Genomic DNA, 25,880 nt, shown 5'->3' on the forward strand with positions numbered 1-25,880 from the left:
CCCATCTTCATATTTTCACTTTGCACTCATCCTCTACCTCTTTATTGCTCATTTCCATCTTCACTTGCTGCTCTTCCACTGTGCTTGGTGACCTTTTGACTCCAATGACCTTGATACCCCCCCCCCCCCCCAAATCTTAATTTGATAAATTGCCCAACTTTGTGGCAACTATTGGGTATAAAATGGATCCAGCAGTGGCAACTGTGGGATCCATATTTATGACTGAAGATAATACCTGAGAATAGAAGTGCAAAAAATACACAAATCAAAAAATTTTATATAAAATTTTTATTAATACAGAAACAAAAAAACACATATGTCACAGCGCCTGTCACAAAAAATTGCAATGAAAAAAAAAAATCAAATTGTTGCATGTTCATTTTTTAAAAATAAATGCTGCTGTAACAAGACCAGCAAAAAGACACGCCTGAGAAAATAAATCCGTTTGAGGTCTTTCTCTCAGCCAGTTCCTTCTTAAACTTCTCCTCCTTTGCTTCCATTTGTTGAACAAAAATCTGTTTCTGTGCTTCCAGCAGCTTAAGTTTCTCCTCCTTTGCTGCCATCTCTTTGACAAACATTTCCTCCTTCAGTCTGAATGTTTCCTCTTTAGAGAGTTTCCAGCTCTTTTCCGTACTTCTCCTTCTGGATTTCCAGTTACTCCTGGAATCCTTCCTCCTTTGTTCTCAGCGTTTCCTCTTTCATCTCCAGCTCCTTCTCCAAACACATCTTCAAGGTTTCAAGCCCTTTCTTGGACTCGTCCTTCTGGATTTCCAGTTCCTTCTGGAATTTGTCCTCTTTCATTCTCAGCGTTTGGTGTTTAGCTTCCACCTCCTTTTCCAAACACTTTTTCAGGACTTGCAGCTCTTTCCTTGAGTCCTCCTTCTGTCCTTGGAGCTCCATCTTGAATCCTTCCTCCTTGGCTGCCATCTGTTTCATAAAATTCTCCTCCTTGGTTCTAAAACATTTGTTTTTTGCCTCCAGTTCTTCTTGAAAATGTCTTTTCATCCTTTCCAGCTCTTTCCTGTTGTCATCTTTCTGTCCTTGAAGCTCCTCCTGAAACCTCTTCTCCTTGGCTGTGATCTCTTTCAGAAACCTCTCCTCCTTCAAACTGAAGGTTTGGTTTTTGGTCTCCAGCTCCTTCTCAAAAGTCAGAAGTCGTCGATCCTTGTCCTCCCTGTCCCTGCTGAAGTCCTTTTTTGGTCGGGTGTCAGGAGTCTCCCCAAACTTTCTTTTTGCAATACATGTTAATTCCTGATGATCATTTCTTCATGCTGCATTTAGAACCCTCAGAAAGACCCCACAAGAAACATGAGTTCATGCAACAAATATGCATCAAATATTTAGCTTATCAAAAAAGAGCTAGGCTAACATTATCTTTTGCGCTAACGTCCTCAAATGTTTTTGCTGATGTGTAGTGACTTAACTCATTGTACACAGAATGTTAATATATTACATACAGCAGTAATGTCTTGTTAAAAATTCATTTTAAAGCTACATTTTCAACATGAGTGACGTCTGACTAAATGCAGCTGCGACGTCGACTCTGATACCTCGGGTTGCTCAGTATCTTCACGACATTCCGAACGAAAATACCGGCCCGACTGAGCGTTCAAGATATTTTTCTCCACGCTAGAAGTTGGTCTATCCAAACTTCCGAGTGTTTTGAATGCAGCATTAAATTAATATTCACACGTCACTGTGGACTAGAGGTGGACGGATCAATCCTAATATCGATAACGCTAGTATTGATATTGAATGATCCTCATGGAAAAAGATCGATACTCAAGCTTTTTTTCTCTCTCCCGCATGCACTGACTGCTGCGCACGCAGACTCATCAAAGTCTACTCTCTGTAAGAGCAGCGCTGTGTCACACAACACGGAGCAGCGCACCCTTGTATTGTGGTTTGTCAGCCTTCTACCTCAGGAGATTTTGTTTTGTGTTGAGTGATTTTTTTTTAAACAAAAATGTTGATTGTGATAATAAAGTATATTGTTGTCACGTACAATGTTTGGTGAAATTCTATCCTAGGTCTTTTGGATCCTTTGGAGCTATGAAGCTTAAATATGAAAAAGTATCGGTATCGGCGATACTGGGCCTGTATTTACTTGGTATCGAATCAATACCAAAATTCCCGGTATCGCCCACCTCTACTGTGGACTTCTATCACCTATGTGTTATCAATGCTCAAATTTTTGTGCAGTTTTTGTTGGCGTGTAAGAAATGGAAAAAGAATGTCAGTCTGCCACAACCTGTCACTAGCATTATGAAAATAAACAGATTGGACTTTATATGTACTTGTATAGTCAATCACAAGAGCTTAGTATTTTATTACCTTCATGTCTATCAGGTATATGTTGTGCTGCCACCTAGTGGCAGATAGAGTTGCAAAAATAGGGTGTGCACTTTTTTTTAAACACCCCCCCCCCCCCCCCCCCCCCCCCCCCCCCCAATCTTGTTTAGAAACCAATGAAAGTGAACCAATTTGGTATAATAAAAATGCTTCCAAATAAAGTTTATAACAAAAAAATGTCCTGTAGTGAAATTAAAAAGGTTGTGACAATTCTTGGGAAAAATTCTGAATTTACATAGTCACTTTCATTGCAATTTTTCAAATGAAACAAGAAGCTTTTCCTCTGATCCTTGTTTTACAAGAAGTAACAGGCATTTTTCTATTGGTAATACCCACATTAGTCCTTTGTATCTGATACAAATGTGTTTGCAGTAAAATTTTTAATCTCATACTGTCTTTCACTGTCATTAGAAGGTAAATCTACCCCCCGTTTGTTCTTTTTGCTGCAGGAAGTAGAAAAGTTAAACGGCACATACCATTACGATGTGTGGCGTGCCGCTCTTGCAGCTAGCGGTGGTGGAATGTACCACTGTTCTCACTGAATACATCTGGTTTACTGTTTGTCACAAACCTCCAACATGTGAATGTGAGATAACTTCGCTAACAATTAGAGTCACCGATAACGATTTGGTGGCACATTTGCCAAAGATTAACGTCTTCTGGGAATTACCACAAACCACATATGCTAATCTTAATTGCGTCTGCGATAGCCTTAGCATTCACTTTCGTACGGTCACCGGTCAAATGCCCATCATTTTCTGAAACAAACTACTACTCAATTAATCAAGAACATAATCAACACATGAACTGAAAATGAAAAATAACTCATTTGTAGTCGTACTTGAGTATCAGATAAGAGTAAACAGCCGTAAACAATTAGCTTTGTCACAATCAAAGCATTGTTTAATTTCACTTATTCAAAAAAGTACAAAAAAAATTTCTTCATTCATTCCACAGCAGACTGATAGATAAACCATTCATTTAGTTTACAGGATCTTTGATGGCATTAGCGTAAAAACAGGAAACAAAGAAGCTTCTGGTGACACCAACATTCAGCAAAGTGAGATCTGATGCATTTCATTTAAAACGGTAAACATCAAGACATGTTTAAAGTAGCTCTGAAATGGTTTAAAAAAAACAAACCTGCTGCCTTCACATCCTCATAATCTGAGTTTGGCAACATCTGCATTGTGCTCACATTCAAACAGTGTTCTGTAGCGACGTCTTCAGTGACGCAGCTCCGTGCAGTCTTCAAACAGTGTAACTACCTTCAGCGATGCAGTAATGGACATGTGAGCGACAAAGCTCAGCAGGATCAGCGGCCCACATGTTAGGAAACATTGGAAAAATTCTTAGAGTATCAGCAGACAACATGATGCTTTGGTGGGCGCCAAAGATGAATAAGAAAAAAATGTTTTTAATCTCAGAGGAAAAAAAAACAAAAAAAACTGTTTTCTGCATCCTTACAGTGCTGTGAGAAAAATTTATAAACCTGAAAATAAATCCCACCAAGAATCCATTAAAATATGTTCTCAGCCTTTACTGGCAGTAATAGTTAATTTTTGGAACCTGTAACTGCAAACTGAAACAGCGTACCGATGCACAGAGTGTTTGGCTCAAAAGAGTGGATTTTTACTTAAACATATTTTTGATTTATTTTGAACTTAAAACTTGATAAAATACCTTATTTCAAAATGTAATAAAAAATGTTGCCTATTGGTTTGATACAGAAACAAATACCTTCACCAGTGAATACATTTTCAGTCTTTTTAAATATATATATATATATATATATATATATCCTGCTAATCAATTTCTGTAATATTTGTTACATAGTTTGGAAGCAGTAACAATCTGATTTTTTTTTTCAACCTTCCCCATTTTCTGATGCTTCTCCGGGTTGCAGTGGCAGCAGACAAAGTAGCTCAGCCAAGTCCTCAACCTCTTCCTTGGGTATCCTGAGGTCTCCCCAACCCAGCGGTCAGATACAGTCTCTGCAGTGATGGAAGACCTCACTAGGGAGATGACGAGGATGTATCTTCACATAATGCCCTAACCACCTCAGCTAGCTCCTTCTGATGTGAAGAAGCAGCGGCTCTACTCAGAGTCCTACCTGTATATCTCTACTTCTCACCCTGCCCCGAGTGTAATCCTTGATACCCAAACGGAGAAATCTCGTTTCCGCGGCTTGTATCCACAACCTTATTCTTACAGTCGCTACCCAAAGGTCATGACTGTAGGTCATGATAGGAGTGTAAATCGACTGGTAAATTGAGAGTTTCACCTCGAGGCTCAGCTCTTTCTCTTTCCAGTACAGAGTCTGCAGGACTTCAGAGACAGCCCCAATCTAGGTGGTGGAGGGGTTTGTGGGCTCCAGTGATCCTAGGAGCTGGACCATCAGCTCCTGGTGTGTGGTCAGGCCCAAAAAGCCACTGGACTGTGCCAGGCTCAGTTCAAATAAACAACATGGTGTCACATGGACTGACACATTGTTACAATACAATCTACATGGTGCATATAAATATAAATATATTTTTGCACTTGAATTAAAAAAACTGCACATGTGCAAAGAATTTTCTGGACTTAAAAAAAAAAGTATTTAAAAGATATGGCATCCCTGTATTACTTTCAAATCCTGTCCTATCTAACAACGGCATAATAAATAAATAAATGCATAAAAACAACCCAAAGGGTATTTACATGTTTTTTTCCACAGCACTGTTATTGCCTCCAAAAAAAACAAAAAAAAAAACTAGAATAATGGAAAAAGAGTTGAATTTCTTCTGGCACAAGAGTAAACGTGTAATTTTTTTTGTAGACGTGGTGGAGTGCAGAGTCTTTCGGTTGCTATTTGGCGTTCGGCGGCAGATAGTAAGGGTGGAAGAGTCTCTCGTGGGCACAAATGTGCAAAGCAGCATACGTGTGAAGCAGTAACCGTGGAAACCGTGACGTGAAGTAGCTGACGAAGCCTTCGGGCAGCTCTCCCAGAGTCTCCTGCACCTCCGGTGGCAACTCGTGGTAGTGATGCTTCTGTGACGTGCAGAGGAGAAAACGCTCAATCAAACGGAGCGAACGTGTGTGTGTGTGTGCACATGCGCTAGGGCTGCAACAAACGATTATTTGGATCATCGATGAATCAGATGGGGTTTCGACACGATTAATCGATTAATCGGATTAGCGGGGAGTTTTTTTAAAAGTGTGCCAGGGAAACTATTTTTCTCTCCTTCCATTACTTTATTTAACAACAGAAGATTGTTTGAAAACTTAAAATACTTGAAAATCAACAAATTGTCAAATGTCCCTTGGCTGTTGAAATATAAAATAATAAAGAATAAAACAGTTTATAATAAAGAACAAAAATAATTATTTCAAATGGCATTGCTCTATCAAAGTGCTGAGTTGCCATAAAACATTGAAACATATAAATGTTATAAAATATATAGTGAAAAAAAAAAGGTATTTTTGTTGCTGCAAATGAGCAATTAGCATAACCAGTTAACCATAAAACCTAAATCAAACTGTAGCCTGACTCATTTTATGTGCAACATTCTCTGTATAACTTGTAAACTATGTGGTCATTTCACAATGACACATGTGACTCATGTCTCTTTCTCTAAAATTGTATTGTAGCATTATTATCACTTTACCGGGGCGTTGCTAGGCTGGTATCGTAGATTTATGTCGACGCTACCTGGCTATACCTGCCCGCTGTGCGTAAAGAAATTACATCATAGCACGCAGCCCAAGAACTGTCCGCGGGGGGGGGGGGGGGATGAAAAGGCGAGAAGTGTGTTTTGGTCCCAATATGGATATTCTGGATCATTTTCTCACGGATAGTACGACAATGAACAGCAGCTTCACCGACACAACAAAAGTTAAGTGAGCCAACTTTTTAATCACTGGGCGTGGATGTCGGGCCTCTGAAAATGCATACCACCCTCCAAAAGCATGTTATTGTATTATTATTAGTTATTATTGTTGCTATTATTATTAATATATAAATAAAAAATATTATAATTTGTAATACATTTGACTCTTTTACGACAACAAACGCTGAACCATTAATTATTATACAGAAAACATGCAGAAATATGCTGAAATGCCAGCAGCTTAATGCTAACTTTAACATTGAAAACACCATAGACATGCTAACATGTTAGCATCAGCGTTAGCATAAAATACATCTATCAACTCTTTCAGAAGACCATAACAGGTCAGTTTAACAAAAAAGGTAAATATTCCTCACAGACATAATGCTCTTTAGGGTTTTAGTGGGGAAAAATTAAGATAAAGCGAAATAAAACAAATGAAACCAACGAAGCAGCAGCTCGAAGCACTCCTTCATTGGTTCAAGATTCAAAGCAAAGCTCTGTTGATTATATGGAAGAAACAAAACATTTGCGATAAAACAAAGTTATTTAGCAACTAATCGATGACTAAATTAGTTGACAACTATTTTAATAATCAATTTTAATCGATTAACTCGATGACTTGTTTCAGCTCTAGTGTGCGCGCACGTGTTGTTTGCAAGCAGACTGACCTTATTCCTCATGGCTCTCAGCAGATCTCTCACTGAGTTCCCTTTGTATGTTCTGAAACGCCTCAAATCTGTAAAAGGAAATACTGCAGATTTAAGATCTTCTCAACCCAGAGAAACAGGCGCTTCACGGCGTTGCCTTCCTGCGTGCACACCTGTTTGTAGCGGCACCGAGATGCGCATCCTCCAGTTGGTTCGAACCACGGCTCTCCCCGAAGACTCCAGTCGGATCACAATCTGACTGTCGGCTGATTCCTTCTCGATGCGGTCGCTCACATCCTGCAAACCAACAAATGTTGGCACACAAGAGTCCCACCGGTTTTAATCGGGTAAATGTGGCTAATTAGTGCGATATTACAGGAAATAATCTGTAACCTCACTATAAGTTAACTTTTTAACTTATAGTGAGGTTACAGATTCACTCCTTTCAAATTGTTGTCTCTTTTGCATTAAAAAGTGACCGCGCCACCTGCAGTCTGCAACTGCAGACAACAGGAATTCTGAACTCATTCTAATTAACAAGACCATCTGATTTAACACACCTGGAAAAAGAGCAGCTGCTTGTCGCCGCTCCAGAAAAACGGATGTTTCAGCACGCAGGAAGTCGAGGGGCGCGAATCCGCCTCCGCGCTGATCATTAGCTCAATCAGATCCCGTGCTATGACGTCATCTTGATTGGGTGGGAAAAATGGATATTTTCAGCTCACCCATGCAGGACACAGACATTTACATTATTTTGCGATAGCACAGTCTAAGACATGACGTGCTACATATTAAAATTTAATCAAAACAAGGGCCGAGTTTATTTTCTAAACACCCTTCTTACCCTTACCGTGTACGTCCTCCTTAAAATGTGAGAGGGAATATTCCCCCGACAGGATGTTGGCCTGACGTCGCAGCGGATCTCCGAAAGGGTGCTGCCCCCTGCTGACCACGTAGTAAAACACGCAGCCTGCAGAAAACACGTCTACTGCTGCCGTCTGCACAGAAGAGAGAGCAATCTCGCAATTGGCGGCGCAGAACAGGGAAAAGTGCAGCGCCCCCTTGTGGGCTTGTGTTGATACCGCACTGCTACAACACTGACGTAAAACGCTTTGAAGATTTCTTGAAAAAAACAAACAAACAAAAATACTAAAAGTAATATTTGTGTGTGTTGCTTACAGGCTTGTTGCCAGGTGTGTCCCGCAGTACTTCAGGAGCGATCCACCCTTCAGTTCCTGGGATCCCCGAGCGTAAAGAGAAGCTACGCCGACCGTCTGGGATCTTCTTACACAGTCCAAAATCAGAGATGAGAGCTCGGACTTCGCCCAGGGCACTAGGACCAGAAAGGAGGATGTTCCTTGGCTTCAGGTCACGATGGACTAATTTAAGACGGTGGAGAACGATGTTAAAACTCTGATTTTTTTGGTTTGTTTTTAAAGGCACTACATGTGAATAAAATGCTTTTTGGGAGATAATTTGGAAATCGCGTACCGATGTTGAGAGAGTGGAGGTGTGACAGTCCACACATCGTCTGCTCCAGTAAAGTTATAGCATTCAGATCAAGAAAACAGGACGGATCTTCTACATACTGCAGAGAAGACACACAATTCATTACTTTAACATTTAGAGACGGCGTTTTAAGAGCAGACGCTCATTTTTTTTTAAAAAAAGCAGGTCTGTTGAGGAGACCCAGAGTAATTTTGCTTCCAGGTATTCGCGGACCTGCTGCAGAGTCGCAGTGCACAGCTCAATGGCGATGTATGTGAAGAGACGGTCTCTCTCTGTGCAGAAGTATCTGATGACGTTTGGGTGCGTGTCAGACTCTCGGAGGAGTTGCACCTCACGTTCTGCCACCTCGAAACACTCCGGTAGGATTCGCTTCACGGCCACATTGCGCCCATCAAATTTACCCCTTCATAACACACATTATGTCACTGATAACAGCAATGGAACTTTATTTCACAAATGCATGGCATTATAAAAGTCTGCATTGGCCCATTACTATGAAAAAAAAATTTAAATGCACACACACACAAAATACCTGAAGACAAACGTTCCTGCTGTACCATGTCCAAGAACTTCAGTTGGAGTGAAGATGATTTTACCCACTTGCATCTCATCACTGTTTCCCTCTGAAAACAAAGTAAAATGACACTGAAACATTTACATTTCTCATCTAAACTGGACTTGCAGGAAGAAACGATATTTAAATGTGCGCCTCACCTGCTGTGAGCTTGTACCCTGCCGAGCCGTTTTCATTAACCTCTGAGGTGCTGCTGTGAGGACTAGAGAGAGGGTCAGTACATCCAGGCTGGGAGCCTGAATTTCAGAAAATAAAAAATAAAATGTTGACAGTATTCCACAGAGTTTTTTTTTTTTTTTTTGTCTGACAGAAACAGTAAAAACTGGAAGTGCACATTTTTAAGCTCAACTGCATTAATACAATGTTACATGACTGCACTTGGCGGTGCCTCATGTCGATATAACAGAACTCATTTCATCAGCTACTCACCAGTGGAGTGGTTTGAATCTCCAGAGGGGGCTGAGTCTGAAGAAACTGAGGCCACAGTCTGCGCATTAGTGAGTGTGTTTGTCTGCACCCTCTGGAGGTCAGATTCCAAAGCTTCATCTGGTTGCCTTTGAGCTTTCTGCTGTTGGCCTGCCCACTGGACACACACACACACACACACACACACACACACACACACACACACACACACACACACTTAGGAGTTAATGTTCGAGGGGCTGGTGTGAAAAAAAGCAGAGCTCGTCAACTGCAATTTAATCCATTTCTACGAGTTTCACAACTCACATGTAACACTTTTTCTTTTACACACACTGTTATTATCACAGGAGTTTGTCATTCTGAAGTGACAGCGAGAAATCAGACTGCATTTAACAGTTTTATTCATTCAGGACTGATCAGACATGAGTAGCAAAAGAGTATCACCTTGATTTCAACTTGTTCTGGAGAAGCACAACACTACAAATATTCCTCACTATTTGACTGAGTACTCCCACTCAGTGCTGGTGAGTAAAACTGTCAACATGAAACATCTAGCTCACATTCACAGTCTATAAATGGCTGTATGCTTTTAGAATTTGTAGCACTGAGAGTCCAACCATCTATTTTCAACAGCTTATCTGTAGCCACAGTACCACACACAGAAGCCTCTCCTCAGCCCCGTCCTCCAGCTCCTAGTTGACAAACCAAAATCTTTTTCAGGCCAGACCGGACATATAATCCCTTCAGCATGCTTGAGGTATACCCTGAGATCTCCTCAGACAATATCATGGCTGGAAGATCCCCAAAGGGAGGGCATCAAGGAAGCAGACTTCCAAACCATCTCAGCTGGCTCCTATCAACGTGAGTGAACAACAGGTCCACTCCATGTCTCTCATGGTGAGAGCCAACACCACGCAAGGGGAATGCATTTCTCACAGCCAAATGTTTTAACTACTCAAAGTTCATGACCACAACATCAACCAATCACCAGCAGGACCCTCCAGTTAGCAACAAGCAGCTTGACAGGCCTGTGTGTTTTATTTTATGTTGTGTTTACATTTTAAAAAATAAATAAATAAATAAAGATAGCCCCATTCGCACTATTGATGTATCCCATAATCCCTTGCACGCCAGAGAGTCGCTCCAGTCAAAACAACATAGAGAATCCACATGATGACAATTGTAAATGAATATTATACTACAAAAATGTAATTTTTTAATGCTTTTCATCACATTAATAAGAGACTGCTGCATGATACTCTGAAATTCATCAATGAACATCTCACCAAACGGAACGCCAACATCGCCAGGAAAGCACGCTTCTTAAAGAAACAGGGAAAAATCCAGCACACATGGACTTCAAACTGTAAAATATTCATCAAACTGAAGGGATCACCAGAACAAGCAAAAGTCATGGCAATACGGAACATCGAGGAGCTGGACAAATATGAATAGGTATAAGGACTCAAACACAACATAGCATCAAGATGCAGACTGGAGCAACCCACTCATCCACATCATCTACACCCGGAGACAAGAGAGACATAATGACTAAGGATAATGATCTGTTTATTTCTGCCCAGGAGCTCTGTCTAGATACATTTAATTATAATAATTCTGCTAACCGCCCCTTCTAATCTGAAAATGATCCTGATACCTTTTTCAGTGAGAATATTGTGAGACAGTGCAAATATTTTACAGAATAACAATTCAAAAATTATAAAATCAATGATGAAGATTTTTCAATTATACATTTCAACAGCAGAAGTCTTTCTCATAATCTGTCCACTATTAATGATTGTTTGAAAACATCCAAAAAAAAGTTTTTCAGTTATTGCAATTTCGGAAACATGGTTAAATGAGGATAATAAAGATCTGGTATATCTTGATGGTTATGAACTGTTCCTGGTTAATAGGCAGACGAGAAGGGGCGGAGGCGTTGCATTATATGTAAGGTCAGATTATAACTGTAAACTCATTAACAACATGTCATTTACAGTGGACAACATCATGGAATGCGTTACCATAGAAATGACATCTATAAACTCCAAAAACATAGTTGTTAGTTGTATTTACAGAGCTCCTGGGACAAATATTGACAGCTTTGAAGACGTTATCTTAGGAATGTACAACAAAATCAACAGAAATAAGCATTTATTTGTCTGTGGAGATTTCAATATAGATTTTTTAAACCCTCACAATCATTCACAAATCACTTCATTTATAAACACCTTGTACTGTTTAGGACTGTTTCCAACCATCATTCATCCTAGCAGAATAACTATGGACTCAACAACTCTCATTGACAATATTTTAACTAACGCTATATCCGGTAATCTTAGTGGGGGACTACTGGTCAGTGATATCAGTGATCACTTGCCAGTTTTCTCAGTCTTTGCATTGGAGGGTTGTTGTAAATATCGAAGCAATATCAAATTCATGAGTAGAAAAGTAACACCTGAAACAATTGATAATTTAAGGGAGGATTTATCAAGTCAGAATTGGTCGGATGTTTTTGTTGATGATGTTGACATGTCATATGATGCTTTCATTTCCATTTTTTCCAGTCTGTATAATAAACACTGTCCATTTGTTGACAAAATATACAGAAATCAATATAGCAATAAACCATGGATAACTAAGGGGCTTCAGAGGGCATGTAAAAAGAAAAACTTACTATATAAACAATTCATAAAAGTACAAAGTAAGGAAGCTGAAAGTAAGTATAAAACATATAAGAATAAGTCAATCAATATCATGAGACTCAGTAAAAAAAGATATTATAATGAGTTACTTGTCAAAAATAGAAATAACATCAAAAACACATGGAACATATTAAATGAAATAGTAAAAAAAGAATAGAGTAACTAGAGATTATCCTGCATTTTTTCAGAGTAACAACTACATCACGATTGATAACGACGAGTCTATTGCTGAACACTTTAATGAATACTTCGTTAATGTGGGTAAAAATCTTACCAGTAAAATTGACTCATCAACTAATAACTTCTGGGTAAATAATTCAACGTTTAACAAATCTGTTTCAATGTTCATTGGTGGTACTCACAAAAGGGAAATACTTCATCTGGTTCATGGTTCAAAAAGTAAGAAATCGACTGATTTTAATAATTTGGATATGGCTTTATTAAAAAAAGTTATTGATTGTATAGTAAAACCATTCAATTACATTTGCAATATGTGACCAAGTACTGGTAAATTTCCTTCTCAAATGAAAATAGCCAAAGTAATTCCTCTGTTAAAACTGGTGACAAACACACATTTTCTAATTATAGACCTATATCACTCCTGCCACAATTTTCCAAAATTTTGGAAAAAAAATTTGCTAAAAGATTAAATGATTATTTACTGAAGCATAACATCATTTGTGAAGAACAATATGGATTCAGAAGGTCTCGAACTACATCACAAGCTTTGATGGACTTTGTGGAAAGTATAGCAACTGCAATTGACAATAAACAATATACAGTAGGTGTTTTTTTTTTTTGATTTACAGAAAGCGTTTGACACAATTAACCATGGAATACTATTAATTAAACTGCAGAAATATGGAATCAGAGGTCTGGCATATGAATGGATAACTAGTTATTTACAAGGCAGATTTCAGTATGTTCAATTCAATAATACAAATTCTGAACTCAGGGAAGTCACATGTGGGGTGCCGCAGGGCTCAGTGCTGGGTCCTTTGTTGTTTATTATCTATATAAATGATATAAGTTGGGTGTCGAGTTCACTGAGATGTGTCCTTTTTGTGGATGATACAACTGTGTTCTGTAGCGGTGAAAATCTTGGACAGCTTCTGGACATAGTGGAGAAAGAACTGGAAAAAATTTAAGGTTTGGATTGACGCTAATAAGTTGTCACTCAACCTTGGGAAAATCAAATGTATTACATTTGGAAATAAACAGGCACCCAAATGTAAAAGTTTAACTATAAACAATAAGGAAATTGACTTAGTAAGAGAGAATAAATTTTTAGGTGTTATAATTGATAATAAACTTAGCTGGAAAGCACATATAAATTATGTGAAATCAAAATTGTCAAAAACTATAGCCATTTTGTATAAAGCCAAAGACGTACTGCCACAAGAAGGGTTACTTACTTTATATCATTCTCTGATGGTACCATATATGACATATTGTGTTGAGTCATGGGGAAACCCTTACAAATCAAACACCAATCCAATATTCCTTTTGCAAAAACGAGCCATATGAATCATCTGCAATAAACATTATCGTGAACCAACTCATTCTCTATTTGTGACTTTAAATTTATTAAAATTTATAGATTTGGTCGATTACAATTCAAACTTTGTTTCGAGCGAAAAACCAAGCCTTACCGAGTCTGTTCAGATTGAGGGAATCCAGATATAGTTTAAGAGGTTGTGCAATTTTTATGAAACCACCAGTAAGAACAAATGTAAAGGGTTTTTGTGTGTCTGTGGTTGGGGTGAAAAAATGGAACGAATGTTCAACAGAGGTTAGAATGAGTGGTACCTTAGTAAGATTTAAGAAACTACTCAAAAAGAACATCACGTCTAAGTATCATAAAGAAGCAAATATAATTTGATTTATTGGGAATGTTCAATTTATAAGTGGGATTTATTGTCTATTTGAATGTGTGGGTATGTATATGCGTATGTAGATATATAGATATGGGTAGGTGTATATGTATATACAACCCCTGGCAAAAATTATGGAATCACCGGCCTGAGAGGATGTTCATTCAGTTGTTTAATTTTGTAGAAAAAAAGCAGATCACAGACATGACAAAACTAAAGTCATTTCAAATGGCAACTTTCTGGCTTTAAGAAACACTGTAAGAAATCAAGAAAAAAAGATTGTGGCAGTCAGTAACGGTTACTTTTTTAGACCAAGCAGAGGAAAAAAATATGGAATCACTCAATTCTGAGGAAAGAATTATGGAATCACCCTGTAAATTTTCATCCCCCAAATTAACACCTGCATCAAATCAGATCTGCTCATTGACATTGACCCTATGTGTCTTTTTCCAAGGAATGTTTTTGCAGTTTTTGCTCTATGGCAAGATGCATTATCCTCTTGAAAAATGATATCATCCCCAAACATCCTTTCAATTGTCCAAAATATCAATATAAACTTGTGCATTTATTGATGATGTAATGACAGCCATCTCCCCAGTGCCTTTACCTGACATGCACCCCCATATCATCAATGACTGTGGAAATTTACATGTTCTCTTCAGGCAGTCATCTTTATAAATCTCATTGGAAAGGCACCACACAAAAGTTCCAGCATCATCACCTTGCCCAATGCAGATTCGAGATTCATCACTGAATATGACTTTCATCCAGTCATCCACAGTCCACAATTGCTTTTCCTTAGCCCATTGTAACCTTGTTTTTATCTGTTTAGGTGTTAATGATGCCTTTCGTTTAGCTTTTCTGTATGTAAATCCCATTTCCTTTAGGCGGTTTCTTACAGTTCGGTCACAGACGTTGACTCCAGTTTCCTCCCATTCGTTCCTCATTTCTTTTGTTGTACATTTTTCAATTTTTGAGACATATTGCTTTAAGTTTTCTGTCTTGACGCTTTGTCTTCCTTGGTCTACCAGTTTGTTTGCCTTTAACAACCTTCCCATGTTGTTTGTATTTGGTCCAGAGTTTAGACACAGCTGACTGTGAACAACCAACATCTTTTGCAACATTGCGTGATGATTTACTCTCTTAAGAGTCTGATAATCCTCTCCTTTGTTTCAATTGACATCTCTCATGTTGGAGCCATGATTCATGTCAGTCCACTTGGTGCAACAGCTCTCCAAGGTGTGTTCACTCCTTTTTAGATGCAGACTAACGAGCAGATCTGATATGATGCAGGTGTTAGTTTTGGGGATGAAAATTTACAGGGTGATTCCATAATTTTTTCCTCAGAATTGAGTGATTCCATATTTTTTTCCTCTGCTTGGTCTAAAAAAGTAACCGTTACTGACTGCCACAATCTTTTTTTCTTGATTTCTTATAGTGTTTCTTAAAGCCAGAAAGTTGCCATTTGAAATGACTTTAGTTTTGTGTCATGTCTGTGATCTGCTTTTTTTCTACAAAATTAAACAACTGAATGAACATCCTCCGAGGCCGGTGATTCCATACTTTTTGCCAGGGGTTGTATGTATATAAGTGACCGTGTATATGTATGTATATATATGTATATATTTATGTATGTAAAGTATATATGTATGTATATAGGTATATATGGCACAGCCCAAGCAGAGGGTCACCCCCAAGATCCTGGTCTGCTTGAGGTTTCTTCCTTATAGGGAGTTTTTCCTCACCACAGTAGCCTTGTGCTTGCTCTGGGGGTTGGTTGGTAAGGTTAGTCCTTACTTGCGTAAAGTGCCTTGATTTGACTTTCTTGTGATCTGGTACAATATAAATATAAGTGAATAGTATATTGATGTGTATGTCTGTGTGTCGACATGTAGTAGTGAATTTTTATTTATGTAAATATGACTGATTAGAACTGATGGACTTGTACTAGCAGGGGTGGGCGCTAATAAGCTTTGCTTCAGCCCACACCCTTTCGGACTCACTAGTTTTGTTTATGCTTTGTGGAATTGTTCTTTTTTTTTTTTCTATTTGAATATTTTGTGTGCCGAATAAAAAAAAAACTTCCTAAAACAATTATAACAAATAATCCGTGTCTGCTACGTTTAATCTGCGTGGAATTTAATAAACGCAAACCGAATTTCAGACATATTATATATATTGGTCTGGAACAAAGAGGACAAACAGTGTTGTAAAGAACAATAATCAAGACGTTAAAGGGCAAACTTCACTTTCCCCCAGAACAACATGATCAGGAAGTGAGCGTAGCTCACAGCAGCTCCCATTGAAAATAACAGAGAGACAGCCTGTGATTCTCGCATGTTTACATAAAAGAAACGCAATAACAACGTCTACAAACCCAGATACGTTTTAGGCACAATATAAAAATAGTTTTATGTTGCGATGTTAATGGTGTTGTCTGTGTGCAGCCCGATCAGAGCGTTTCAATGCAGTTCTTAATGTTACTGAGATCTCGGAGCGCGGCGACCTCTCCGAAGTTTTGCGGGATTTGAAACCTTAATAGGGCGAATGGCCAAAAACAGGAAGTTGATTGGTCCTCACCTCTATCTATTGAAACGCCAAATTTCAGAGCTGAATATCCAGTAGTTTTTATGGAGTACCTTTAATATTTTCAGATTTTAAAGTGTGTTGTGGCATTCTTAATTTTGAGAAAGGCTCATTTTACACGTCTTATTACAGTTGGTGCAAATTAAATTACTCATTTATCATATGTTTGAGTATTTCTCATTTGCATATGTGATTTAGGTGTAAATTGCACAAAAACACTCTGAGGTGATAAAGAGCTAATGAAAGATTCACACTGGGCACATAGACTGGTTTGAATTTGAATGTATTCAGTTCTGTGTTTGCTGACAAAGTGACACGTGAAGTCAAGTTAAAAACAAAGAAGCTGAAGTGAGAGAAATGTGGTTTGAGAGAATGAGGTCAATACTGCAAATAATTAAAGTTTTTAAAAGAAAACTGAACAAAGGCTGCCAATATGTGCTTACAAATTAAGAAAAGTTTAAAACCTGCATGTGACAACACACACAAGGACTCACAGAGGGGTATGTGAGGGCGAAGGCCAGCCATCCTCCCAGCAGCAAGGTGAGGACAGCCAGAGTGAGACGATCGTGAGACAGGTAGACGGGCAGCACAGGAGACGGCTTCACCAGCTGTCGTGGTGTCTCTTCATTCACACCTCCTGCATAGGTATTATCTTCACTATGGTGACCACGGACATTCTGAAACTGAAGGACAGAAGGTGAGAGACAGCATGAATAATGAAGACAGAGGCTTCTCTTCTGTTTCTGTGGTTGTTCACTTTTACCAACAACAACTTTCCAGCCCCTTTGAGATTTGCTGGAACCGACAGTAACCATCATTTCATGTCTGAGACCTGTGACTCACATAGCGCTGGTGGTAGGGGGACGCCGCCGGTCGAGGAGGGATGACTGCTTCGCTATAACGCTGCAGGGTGACTGGAAACTCCCTGAGCATGGTGGTGTGAGCAACTGGAGGAAGTTCATGATGACCTGTTGCACAAAATTACACACACATTGTCTAGTCACACTGTGTCAGACATTCTCGGTGTCAGCAGTTCTCAGCGGTGGCCCTATGGCATGGGTTAAAGCAATACATTTTCATCTGACAAATTTTTTTCCTGGCAAAATTCAATGCCAGCAATTCCCTAAAATGTGGCGTAGTGGGGGCACACACTGTTTTTTCCTCAATAAATACAATAAACACATTATACAGCATACAAATAAAATCTAAATAGCCTCTAAGGAGAGACAGACAAAGCATAAAAAGAATGCAAAAACTGAACATAAAGGTACATAAAAGGGTGGTGGGGGTGGGGTGTAGTCTTGATTCTGGGCGGTCTGGGGGTGCTCTCCCAGAACATTTTTTTTAAAGACCGAGTCAAATTTTGTATATTCTGGTGAATTTTAATGGGTATGAAGCCCTCTGAAACAAAGAAAACTCACTTCAATCTGTGAAGTAAAAACACAGTATTGATTATGGGGGGTCTGGGGGTTCTCCCCCAGAATTTTTTTTTAAAAAAGCAAGTCAAATTTTGTATATTCTGGTGAATTTTAATGGGTATGAAGCCCTCTGAAACAAAGAAAACTCACTTCAATCTGTGAAGTAAAAACACAGTATTGATTATGGGGGGTCTGGGGGTTCTCCTCCAGAATTTTTTTTTAAAAAAGCAAGTCAAATTTTGTATATTCTGGTGAATTTTAATGGGTATGAAGCCCTCTGAAACAAAGAAAACTCACTTCAAACTATGGGGGTCTGGGGGATCTCCCACAGAATTTTTTTTAAAAGAGCAAGTCAAATTTTATATATTCTGGTGAATTTTAATGGGTATGAAGTCTTCTGAAACAAAGAAAACGCACTTCAAACTGTCAAGTAAAAATTCTTTGTCTTCTGTAGTATTTTGATTTGTTCTAATCCGGTGAATGGGTTCTAATCCGGTGCTGTGTCACTGTACAGTCAATAAAATACAAAATTAGGGCCTAAAGCAACTGACATTATTCTGCTGTGCACCAAGTAACACTGTCACAGTTTTGAAAACGCATGCGCACTGAGAAACTCAAAACTGGCTTATTCACATTTAATCAGTAAAATGCTCTCACTCCTAAAACAAACTAGGGCTGCAACTAACGATTATTTTAGTAATTGATTAATCTTTTTTTGTTTTGTTTTTTTTGTTTTTTTACTTACATGTGAGTTTTGCCATTATTTCTTGAAGTAAGTTATTATTAAAAGGCCTTTATCACGCAACATCAACATTTGACCTTGTAATAAAGTTATGATGTTATATTTTCGTCAAAAACATACCTGGAGTAATGTTTTGTTTTATTTGGAGAGATTTCCATCAGGTTTCATCCGATTATGAGCATTTTTAGATGCCTACAGAAACTCTCAACCACTGACAACATATTACAGCAAGAGTCCACAAAAGTATTTTAAAGGCCTGACTAAAATATGTGATCTTTAATAAGATATTTTCATGAAAAAAAACAAAAAACAAATGTGCAATTTAGTGCATTTATTTTTTTGTGTAAAAACACAGCTTAGATGTGGTTTGACCAAAACAAATTGTCATTAAACTTAACCAGTTGTATATAATTCTCGTTTTACATTACTTAGTCCACATTTCATTTTATTTTACCTTATGTTTATATTAGTTGTGCATATACTCTGAATAATTTACCGTTAAATTTCATGATCTTTCATTTGGCTAAAAATTACTTGCACCACGGAAAGCACCTTTTTGGAATTGCACTCAAATCTCGTAATGGAAATTACAATGACAATAAAGGCGATTCTGATTCTTCTTATTATTATTAATATATAAATAAAAATAAATTATAATTCATAATACATTTGACTCTTTTACGACAACAAACACTAAGCCATTATTTATTATACAGAAAACATGCACACAAACTGTGCTGATATGCGAACTGCTTAATGCTAACTTTATCATTGAAAACGCCATAGACATGCTAATGCGTTAGCATCGGTCCCGTTTAAGTTATAAAATACATCTATCAAATGTTTTAGAAGACCATAACAGGTCGGTTTAATATAAAAAAGGTAAATATTACTCACAGACATATGCTCTTTAGGGTTTTAGCGGGGGAAAATTAAGATAAAGCGACAAACCATCGAAGCAGAGTCGGATCATTGCTTCATTGGTTCAAAGCAAAGCCACGCCTCGCTCTACTTGGGGAGTGTCTGCCAATGTTCCCACGAAGACAGAGAGGAGAAGGACCGTGGCTCATAGCAAGCAGTAAACAGAGCGGAGAGGAGTGAAAATTCACAGTCCCTTCCTCCACACTGACGTTGTTGCTGTTTTGATTAGCGCAGAATGGGATGTTGCTTTGACAGTGAGACTATCATATTTCGGCCCCAAAACACGCATGACACCACGTTCGCACGCGTATGTGTGGTTAAATTTTCCAAATGCCGGAAATCCGTCACGGTGACGGAGAACTTTAACCCATGCCCTATGGTTCATAGTTTTCGAAGTTTATAATGACTTCACTAAATGTTTCATCAGTATTAGTCATGTTTCATTAAGGATGGCATGGTGTATTAATGGTTAGCATTGTTGTCTCACAGCAAGAAGGTCGTGGGATTGCTTCCGTCCTGATCCTTTCTGTGTGGAGGTGCATGTTCACACGTGGTTTCTCTCTCAGTGCTCTGGCTTCTTCCCACTTCCAAAGACATGCTGTTAGGTGAAGTGGTGACTCTAAACTGATCATAGGCATATGTGCATGTGTCTGTCTATATGTGGCCCTGAGATAATCTGGCGTCCTGTCCAGGGTGTACCCCACCTCACGCCCTATGACAGCTGAGATAGGAAACAGCCCCCCTCCTCACCGTGACCCCTTGACTGGACTACGCAGATACAGAAAATGAACGAATGAAAGTTTCAATACTTATTTAACCCCTTCACGGTGAAAGGGGTCATTTTTAAGATAATTAAAAACGTCAGTCTGGAAATCTGTGTTGGTAAGTTTCTGATTTGGAAATGCCTTATTTTTTAACAAGAGTGTGTCAAACTGTATGGCCTTTTGTCCAAAACGGCTGTCGAAACCTTCACATGGGTTCATGAATAACAAGTGAACAGACTGAACACACGCTGCACCTCCTCCTCATACAGAATATCTCTCTCTCTCACACACACACACACACCGCACTCAGCTAAATCCTATCAGATGAGAATGTGCATCATATTATTAAAGCAGGTGTCTTATCGTGAGAAATACTGATATTTACGTTATGATTTAAAACAATTGTTCCCACTACAAGGTGCCTTGACACTTGCACGCATTTTAGCTCCGCACTCTCGCCCAATTCATCTTGAAAGTGCCACCCACTGTGTTCCCAGCTGGACACTGCACTTTGTGCCGCTGGACGCTGCGTATATGAAATAATTATTTTGTAGCTTTTTTTTCCCCTCTCTCTCTTGCCTGCACTTCATGCATTTGGAATAGTCTAAAAAGTAATTATTTGAAATATTTACATTGTAATGGCTTGGTAAAACAGTTGCATGTTCCTTCCTTCTCATGAGTAGCTGTAAAATTAAGTTTATGATAGATTTAACATCTCATTATAATCGATCAGATGAGCTGCACTGTGATGCGGTGCGCTGATGCAATCACTCGCACTCATACAGTGTTTTTAATTGTTTGCACAATGTTCACATGCAGTTCACGTAATTAATACGTGACAGAGATTTTGAACATTTCAAAATTTTCTTTGTGCACTTGCATGAAGCCGCGCACAGTTTACAACGGTTTACAACAAGTTTACTCTCCTGCACGGCAGATTGCGTGCAAGTGTGCGGATCACATTTGTGCAAGTGTCAGGGCACCTTAAGTCAGACAATTAACAGGCCACTTCTCAGCTAATTTACATAAAGAAGTGTAGATTGTTTTACCACTTTATTTGCCTAAAAAAGTTCACATTGTACATTGAGAGTTTTATTTTGGTTGGACTACTCTACAGCCTATAGAACCTTTACTGAAGCGTAATGTGCACACACTGATTCATTTTAAAGGGGATACAAGCCAAAAAGTTTAGAAGCCACTGATGTAGAAGTATTGATAAGCGGCTGTAGTTGCAGCCACAAACTAACCAAATTATCGAGTTCATCATTAAATTTGATAAAAGGGGTAATTTACCCTTGAAGAAGATGAAACCTGACTGTGTGAGCACAGTGTTATGTGTTTACCGATAAGCAGCCAATGGTTCTGCTGGCTTTTGAGAGTTCCTGCCGGATAGCGCACATCGGTGGACGGTGTGATTTCACACTCCCCCCTCTCTCTCATAGTCACATCTTCTGTTACTGGACCCTCAATCCGTGCCAAGATCAGACCCCGAGGCTGCCATTCAAACACACAGAAAGAACCATCACTTCCTTTTCCCAAATTAAACCTGACGTAACAAAGTAGCAAGCACCGCATGCCACGTCAACCGGCCATGAAACAGCTGTGGTGAATGCAGTTATAAGGTAAAGTAGATGAACGCACCATCAGTGAGACACCATGGTGGACGAGTGAGGTGGACGCATAGAAGTGGGAGTCCAGTTTTCCTACATAGAGAGTTGGCCTTCAACAAATAAAAGACAAGTTATCACTTTAGTTAAGATGACTGTCAGCAGAACAATGTTCAACAGGTGCATTTGCAAGGGAAATAAGTTTACTGAACATCCATCCATCCACCCATCCATTTTGTTCCACTTTATCCGGAGTCGGGTCGTGGGGGCAGCAGCTCAAGCAAAGCCGCCCAGACCTACCGATCCACACACACCTCTCCCAGCTCCTCCGGGGGAACAACAAGGCGTTCCCAAGCCAGCCGAGAGATGTAATCCTTCCAGCGTGTCCTGGGTCTTCCCCGGGGCCTCCTCCCAATGGGACATGCCCGGAACACCTCTCCAGTGAGGCGTCCAGGGGGCATCCTGGTTTACTGAACAAATCAACTTAAAAAAAACTTTTAACCCTCTCAGGCTCACATTAATTTTTAGTAACAGGAAAAATCAGATAGTTAGCTGTTGCAAATCTGCAGTGCCTGCTTTGAGAGGGTTAATAGTAGTGCCAAAACAAACCATTTGTTAACTTAAATATGATTTCATTTTAGAACAATCAGTAGATTTTCTGTGTAGCTCATCTGATGCACAAACACAGACAGATGGATAACAGGATCTATGAACTGGTTATGTAGTTTAATAAATTGTGTTATTTCTTGTTTTGTCTTGTTATCCACATATAATGGACCCAATAAAGAGAAAACAGGCAGTCCATATGTGAAACAAAAGTCCAATTCTATGGACATTTTTAAATCTAGCCTGTAAATTATTTATGTGTTTTTTTATTTGTTTTAATTTTAATGCCATTTTAATGCATTTTGTTTACTGAACAAATTTGTCAGTGTTAAAGTGCTATATAAACAAAATTATTAATTATTATTATTTGTAAATAGGTAAATATGCTATGCTATTCTGAAATACATCGATTTGATTTTAAGCTTGCCGTTTATTGCAGGGTCAAATTAGCCTGGCTAGTCTGAGAACTCTGAAGCACATTTATTTGCAAAGTGAATGGGTGTGGTTTACCAGGCGAAGGAAAATTGCACTAAAACTACAAAAATCACAAATGTTTTGTTGTATAGCATTAAATATGGATTCATTGTATACCCTAAACTCTCTCTCAGCACCCCAAGCTGTGACTGACTTCCAGCGTCCCTGATTATTCTCATGTAGGTTTCAATAGTTTTAGGGTTAACTGTGAAATTCAGACCGAGTGGACTGCATGTGTTAAAATGACCTAACTCTGCCATCAGCTGATAAGTTTGTGTGTGTCTGACATGCACTGTCAACTGTGGGACCTTATATGTAGACAGGTGTGTGTCTTTCCAAATCATGTCCAATTAACTGAATTTTCTCCAGGTGGACTCCAATTAAGCTGTAGAAACATCTCAAGGATGACCAGTGGAAACAGGATGCACCTGAACTCAATTTCGAACTTCATAGCAAAAATCTAAAAAACTTTTTGACAGTGTCATTATGAGGTATTGTGTGTACAATTTTGAGGGGGGAAAATGCACTAGTGAATTAGACAAGACAAACAAACCAACAAAACTACTGGACAGACAAGCTGAAACAAAATAAATTTTGGTGGAAGTAAAATGATGCAGATTCCTGAATTCTGGCCATAACATGATTTTAGGTATATATTCTGAGGTACCCCACAATTACATACTGGCCCAGAAAATAACAACGTAAATCTGAGCAGAAGAACCTCACAAATGTATGAACATGAGTGTATGATTGTATATACTTTCACTTACAGAAGTTGTGCTTGTGCGCTGGCTTGCTCCTTCACAAACTGATAGCTCCACTTCAAGGTGGAAGATGTGTCTGCTTGGTCATGTGTAGAGGAGAAAGTGAGAAACCGTAGTGTTTCCATGGCAAGTGACAGGTGGGGGGCGTGTCTTAGTGAATCACCAGAGTACAGATAGACCCCCACAACGGGCGAGCCGTAGTTCTGACTCCACAGAACATCACCTGGAAAAGGGACAAGTACATAAACGCACAATTTAAAACCTCATAAAAACAGCGATGAGAAGTAAAAACATAAATAAATAAGTTTACTCAATAAAAAAAAAACAAAAAAAAAAAAAACACACACCTCTCCCTACCTGACTCTCTGTCAACTGTCACAACAAGACCGTCACCACTTGATACGAGATGCGCCATCTCTACAGAGAAATCAGGTAGAACATGTCAGCATTCAGAAGATCAAAACAAAACATCTTTGAGCTTTTTCCTGCATTGCATAGGATTACTGGAGTCATTAAATGGCCCCACAAAACTATTCACTTTCATACAAGGACATGTATTAAAACAGCTCGAGGCTTCAATGTGCCTTTTGGTAACCTGCCACTGAAATATCATGTCACAGGTACAGAAGCCCTTAACCATCAGAGTCGTCATGGACTTCTCGATGGCTTCCCTCACTTGTCTCCTTCTTGCATGTTACTTGGTTTTTGCGTTCACCAGTTACACAGCTTCATGTTGACATGAAATTAAGATATGAAATTTCAGCTTGAATGATGTAAATGAAGCAAAACATATTCCATCACTTGGAAATGTTTACATATCCATTCCCTGACTTGTCTAAAGAAAACTGGCTATAAAAGTGATGATTTGTATTAAGAACACAGCCAGTTTAAGCACATACTTGTGGTTTGTTAAATATAATTACTAAATGATTAAAGTGCTATTTCTGTTCAAATGCCTTGAATTAACGCTGAACATCTACAATACAAACACATCTGAACTGTTTAATTTTAACTCCCACGTTACAGCATATTGAGGAAAAATAATGATGTTAAACGGAGCAATACACTGTATTAAGAACAGGGGTATGTAAACTTTTAATCAAGGTCATTTCTGTTGTCATTATGATTTAAAAAGAGTAAACACAGTTGTTTGACAATAAATGGCTTCACCCAACCCCTAACCATGAGTGGGGAAAAATCATTCATATTCTCTGAAAAATTGCCAAAAAAACAAACAAACAAAAAAAAAAAACAAAAAAAAAAACAAAAACAGAAATTCTGCCAGGGTCTGTAAACTTTTGAGCACAACTGTACGTGCATTGTGAGGAAGTGTCAGCAATGACGTATTGGCCATGTGTTGCATCGCTCTGTGCATGATATATATATGTATACGAGGTCTGCTAGAAAACTATCTGACCTTTTTATTTTTTGCAAAAACTACATGGATTTGAATCATGTGTGACTGCATCAGCCAAGCTTGAACCTTCTGGTGCATGTGTGAATTTTTTCACGCCTGTCGGTTGCGTCATTCACCTGTGAGCAGGCTTTGAGTGAGGTGTGGTCTACCCCTCTCGTCTATTTTTTATTGCGAATAAATGTCTGAACAATTTGGATCTTTGCTGCTCCTCTTTCCATGACAAAAACTCCTGTAACAGTGGAATGTGCCGTTCATTTCCAAACTGAACGCCGAACGTTGATCCGGGACGTCGTCTGACTACCAGAGAAATTGCAGAAGACGTGGACATCAGCACTTTTTCGGCACACTGAGACAGACGTGCGGAGGAATTCACGCGTTGGGACAGAGCCGCATGGCGCAAAGCAACGCCGTGATGAAGCCTCACAGGACATGTTCTGGCATGTGCAGCTCATCCACAATTTCTCGGATAGTCACACGACTGAAAAGCCACCGAAAGCCGTCTGAAAGCCATCTGAAAGCCGTCCTGTGAGACCAACACGGAGGTGCTTTTGTCCCGCGCCATTCCCGGCTCTGTGGCACATTCCTCCGCTCCTCTTTCCATGACAAAAACTCCTGTAACAGT

At 39.0% G+C, this 25,880-nt stretch overlaps 1 protein-coding gene across 1 annotated transcript in view; it reads right to left on the bottom strand.

The window, feature by feature from the left end:
• Positions 1-3,232: 3,232 nt before the first annotated feature.
• Positions 3,233-25,880, bottom strand: part of ern2 (endoplasmic reticulum to nucleus signaling 2) — a 39,136-nt gene continuing 16,488 nt past the window's right edge. Inside the window, exons 8-24 of the mRNA XM_034188226.1 lie at positions 24,199-24,258; positions 23,848-24,064; positions 22,032-22,110; positions 21,734-21,884; positions 17,389-17,513; positions 17,040-17,228; positions 9,384-9,537; positions 9,095-9,190; positions 8,913-9,003; positions 8,594-8,783; positions 8,363-8,459; positions 8,051-8,250; positions 7,722-7,869; positions 7,432-7,559; positions 7,045-7,168; positions 6,893-6,960; positions 3,233-5,382 (exon numbers count right to left, since the gene is read on the bottom strand). Of these exons, the coding sequence (XP_034044117.1) occupies positions 5,200-5,382; positions 6,893-6,960; positions 7,045-7,168; positions 7,432-7,559; positions 7,722-7,869; positions 8,051-8,250; positions 8,363-8,459; positions 8,594-8,783; positions 8,913-9,003; positions 9,095-9,190; positions 9,384-9,537; positions 17,040-17,228; positions 17,389-17,513; positions 21,734-21,884; positions 22,032-22,110; positions 23,848-24,064; positions 24,199-24,258 (2,300 nt within the window). The 3' untranslated portion in view covers positions 3,233-5,199. The remainder of the gene's footprint in view (positions 5,383-6,892; positions 6,961-7,044; positions 7,169-7,431; positions 7,560-7,721; positions 7,870-8,050; positions 8,251-8,362; positions 8,460-8,593; positions 8,784-8,912; positions 9,004-9,094; positions 9,191-9,383; positions 9,538-17,039; positions 17,229-17,388; positions 17,514-21,733; positions 21,885-22,031; positions 22,111-23,847; positions 24,065-24,198; positions 24,259-25,880) is intronic.

This window comes from Thalassophryne amazonica, chromosome 15, assembly GCF_902500255.1.
Source record: "Thalassophryne amazonica chromosome 15, fThaAma1.1, whole genome shotgun sequence".
Classification (NCBI taxonomy): Eukaryota; Metazoa; Chordata; class Actinopteri; order Batrachoidiformes; family Batrachoididae; genus Thalassophryne; species Thalassophryne amazonica.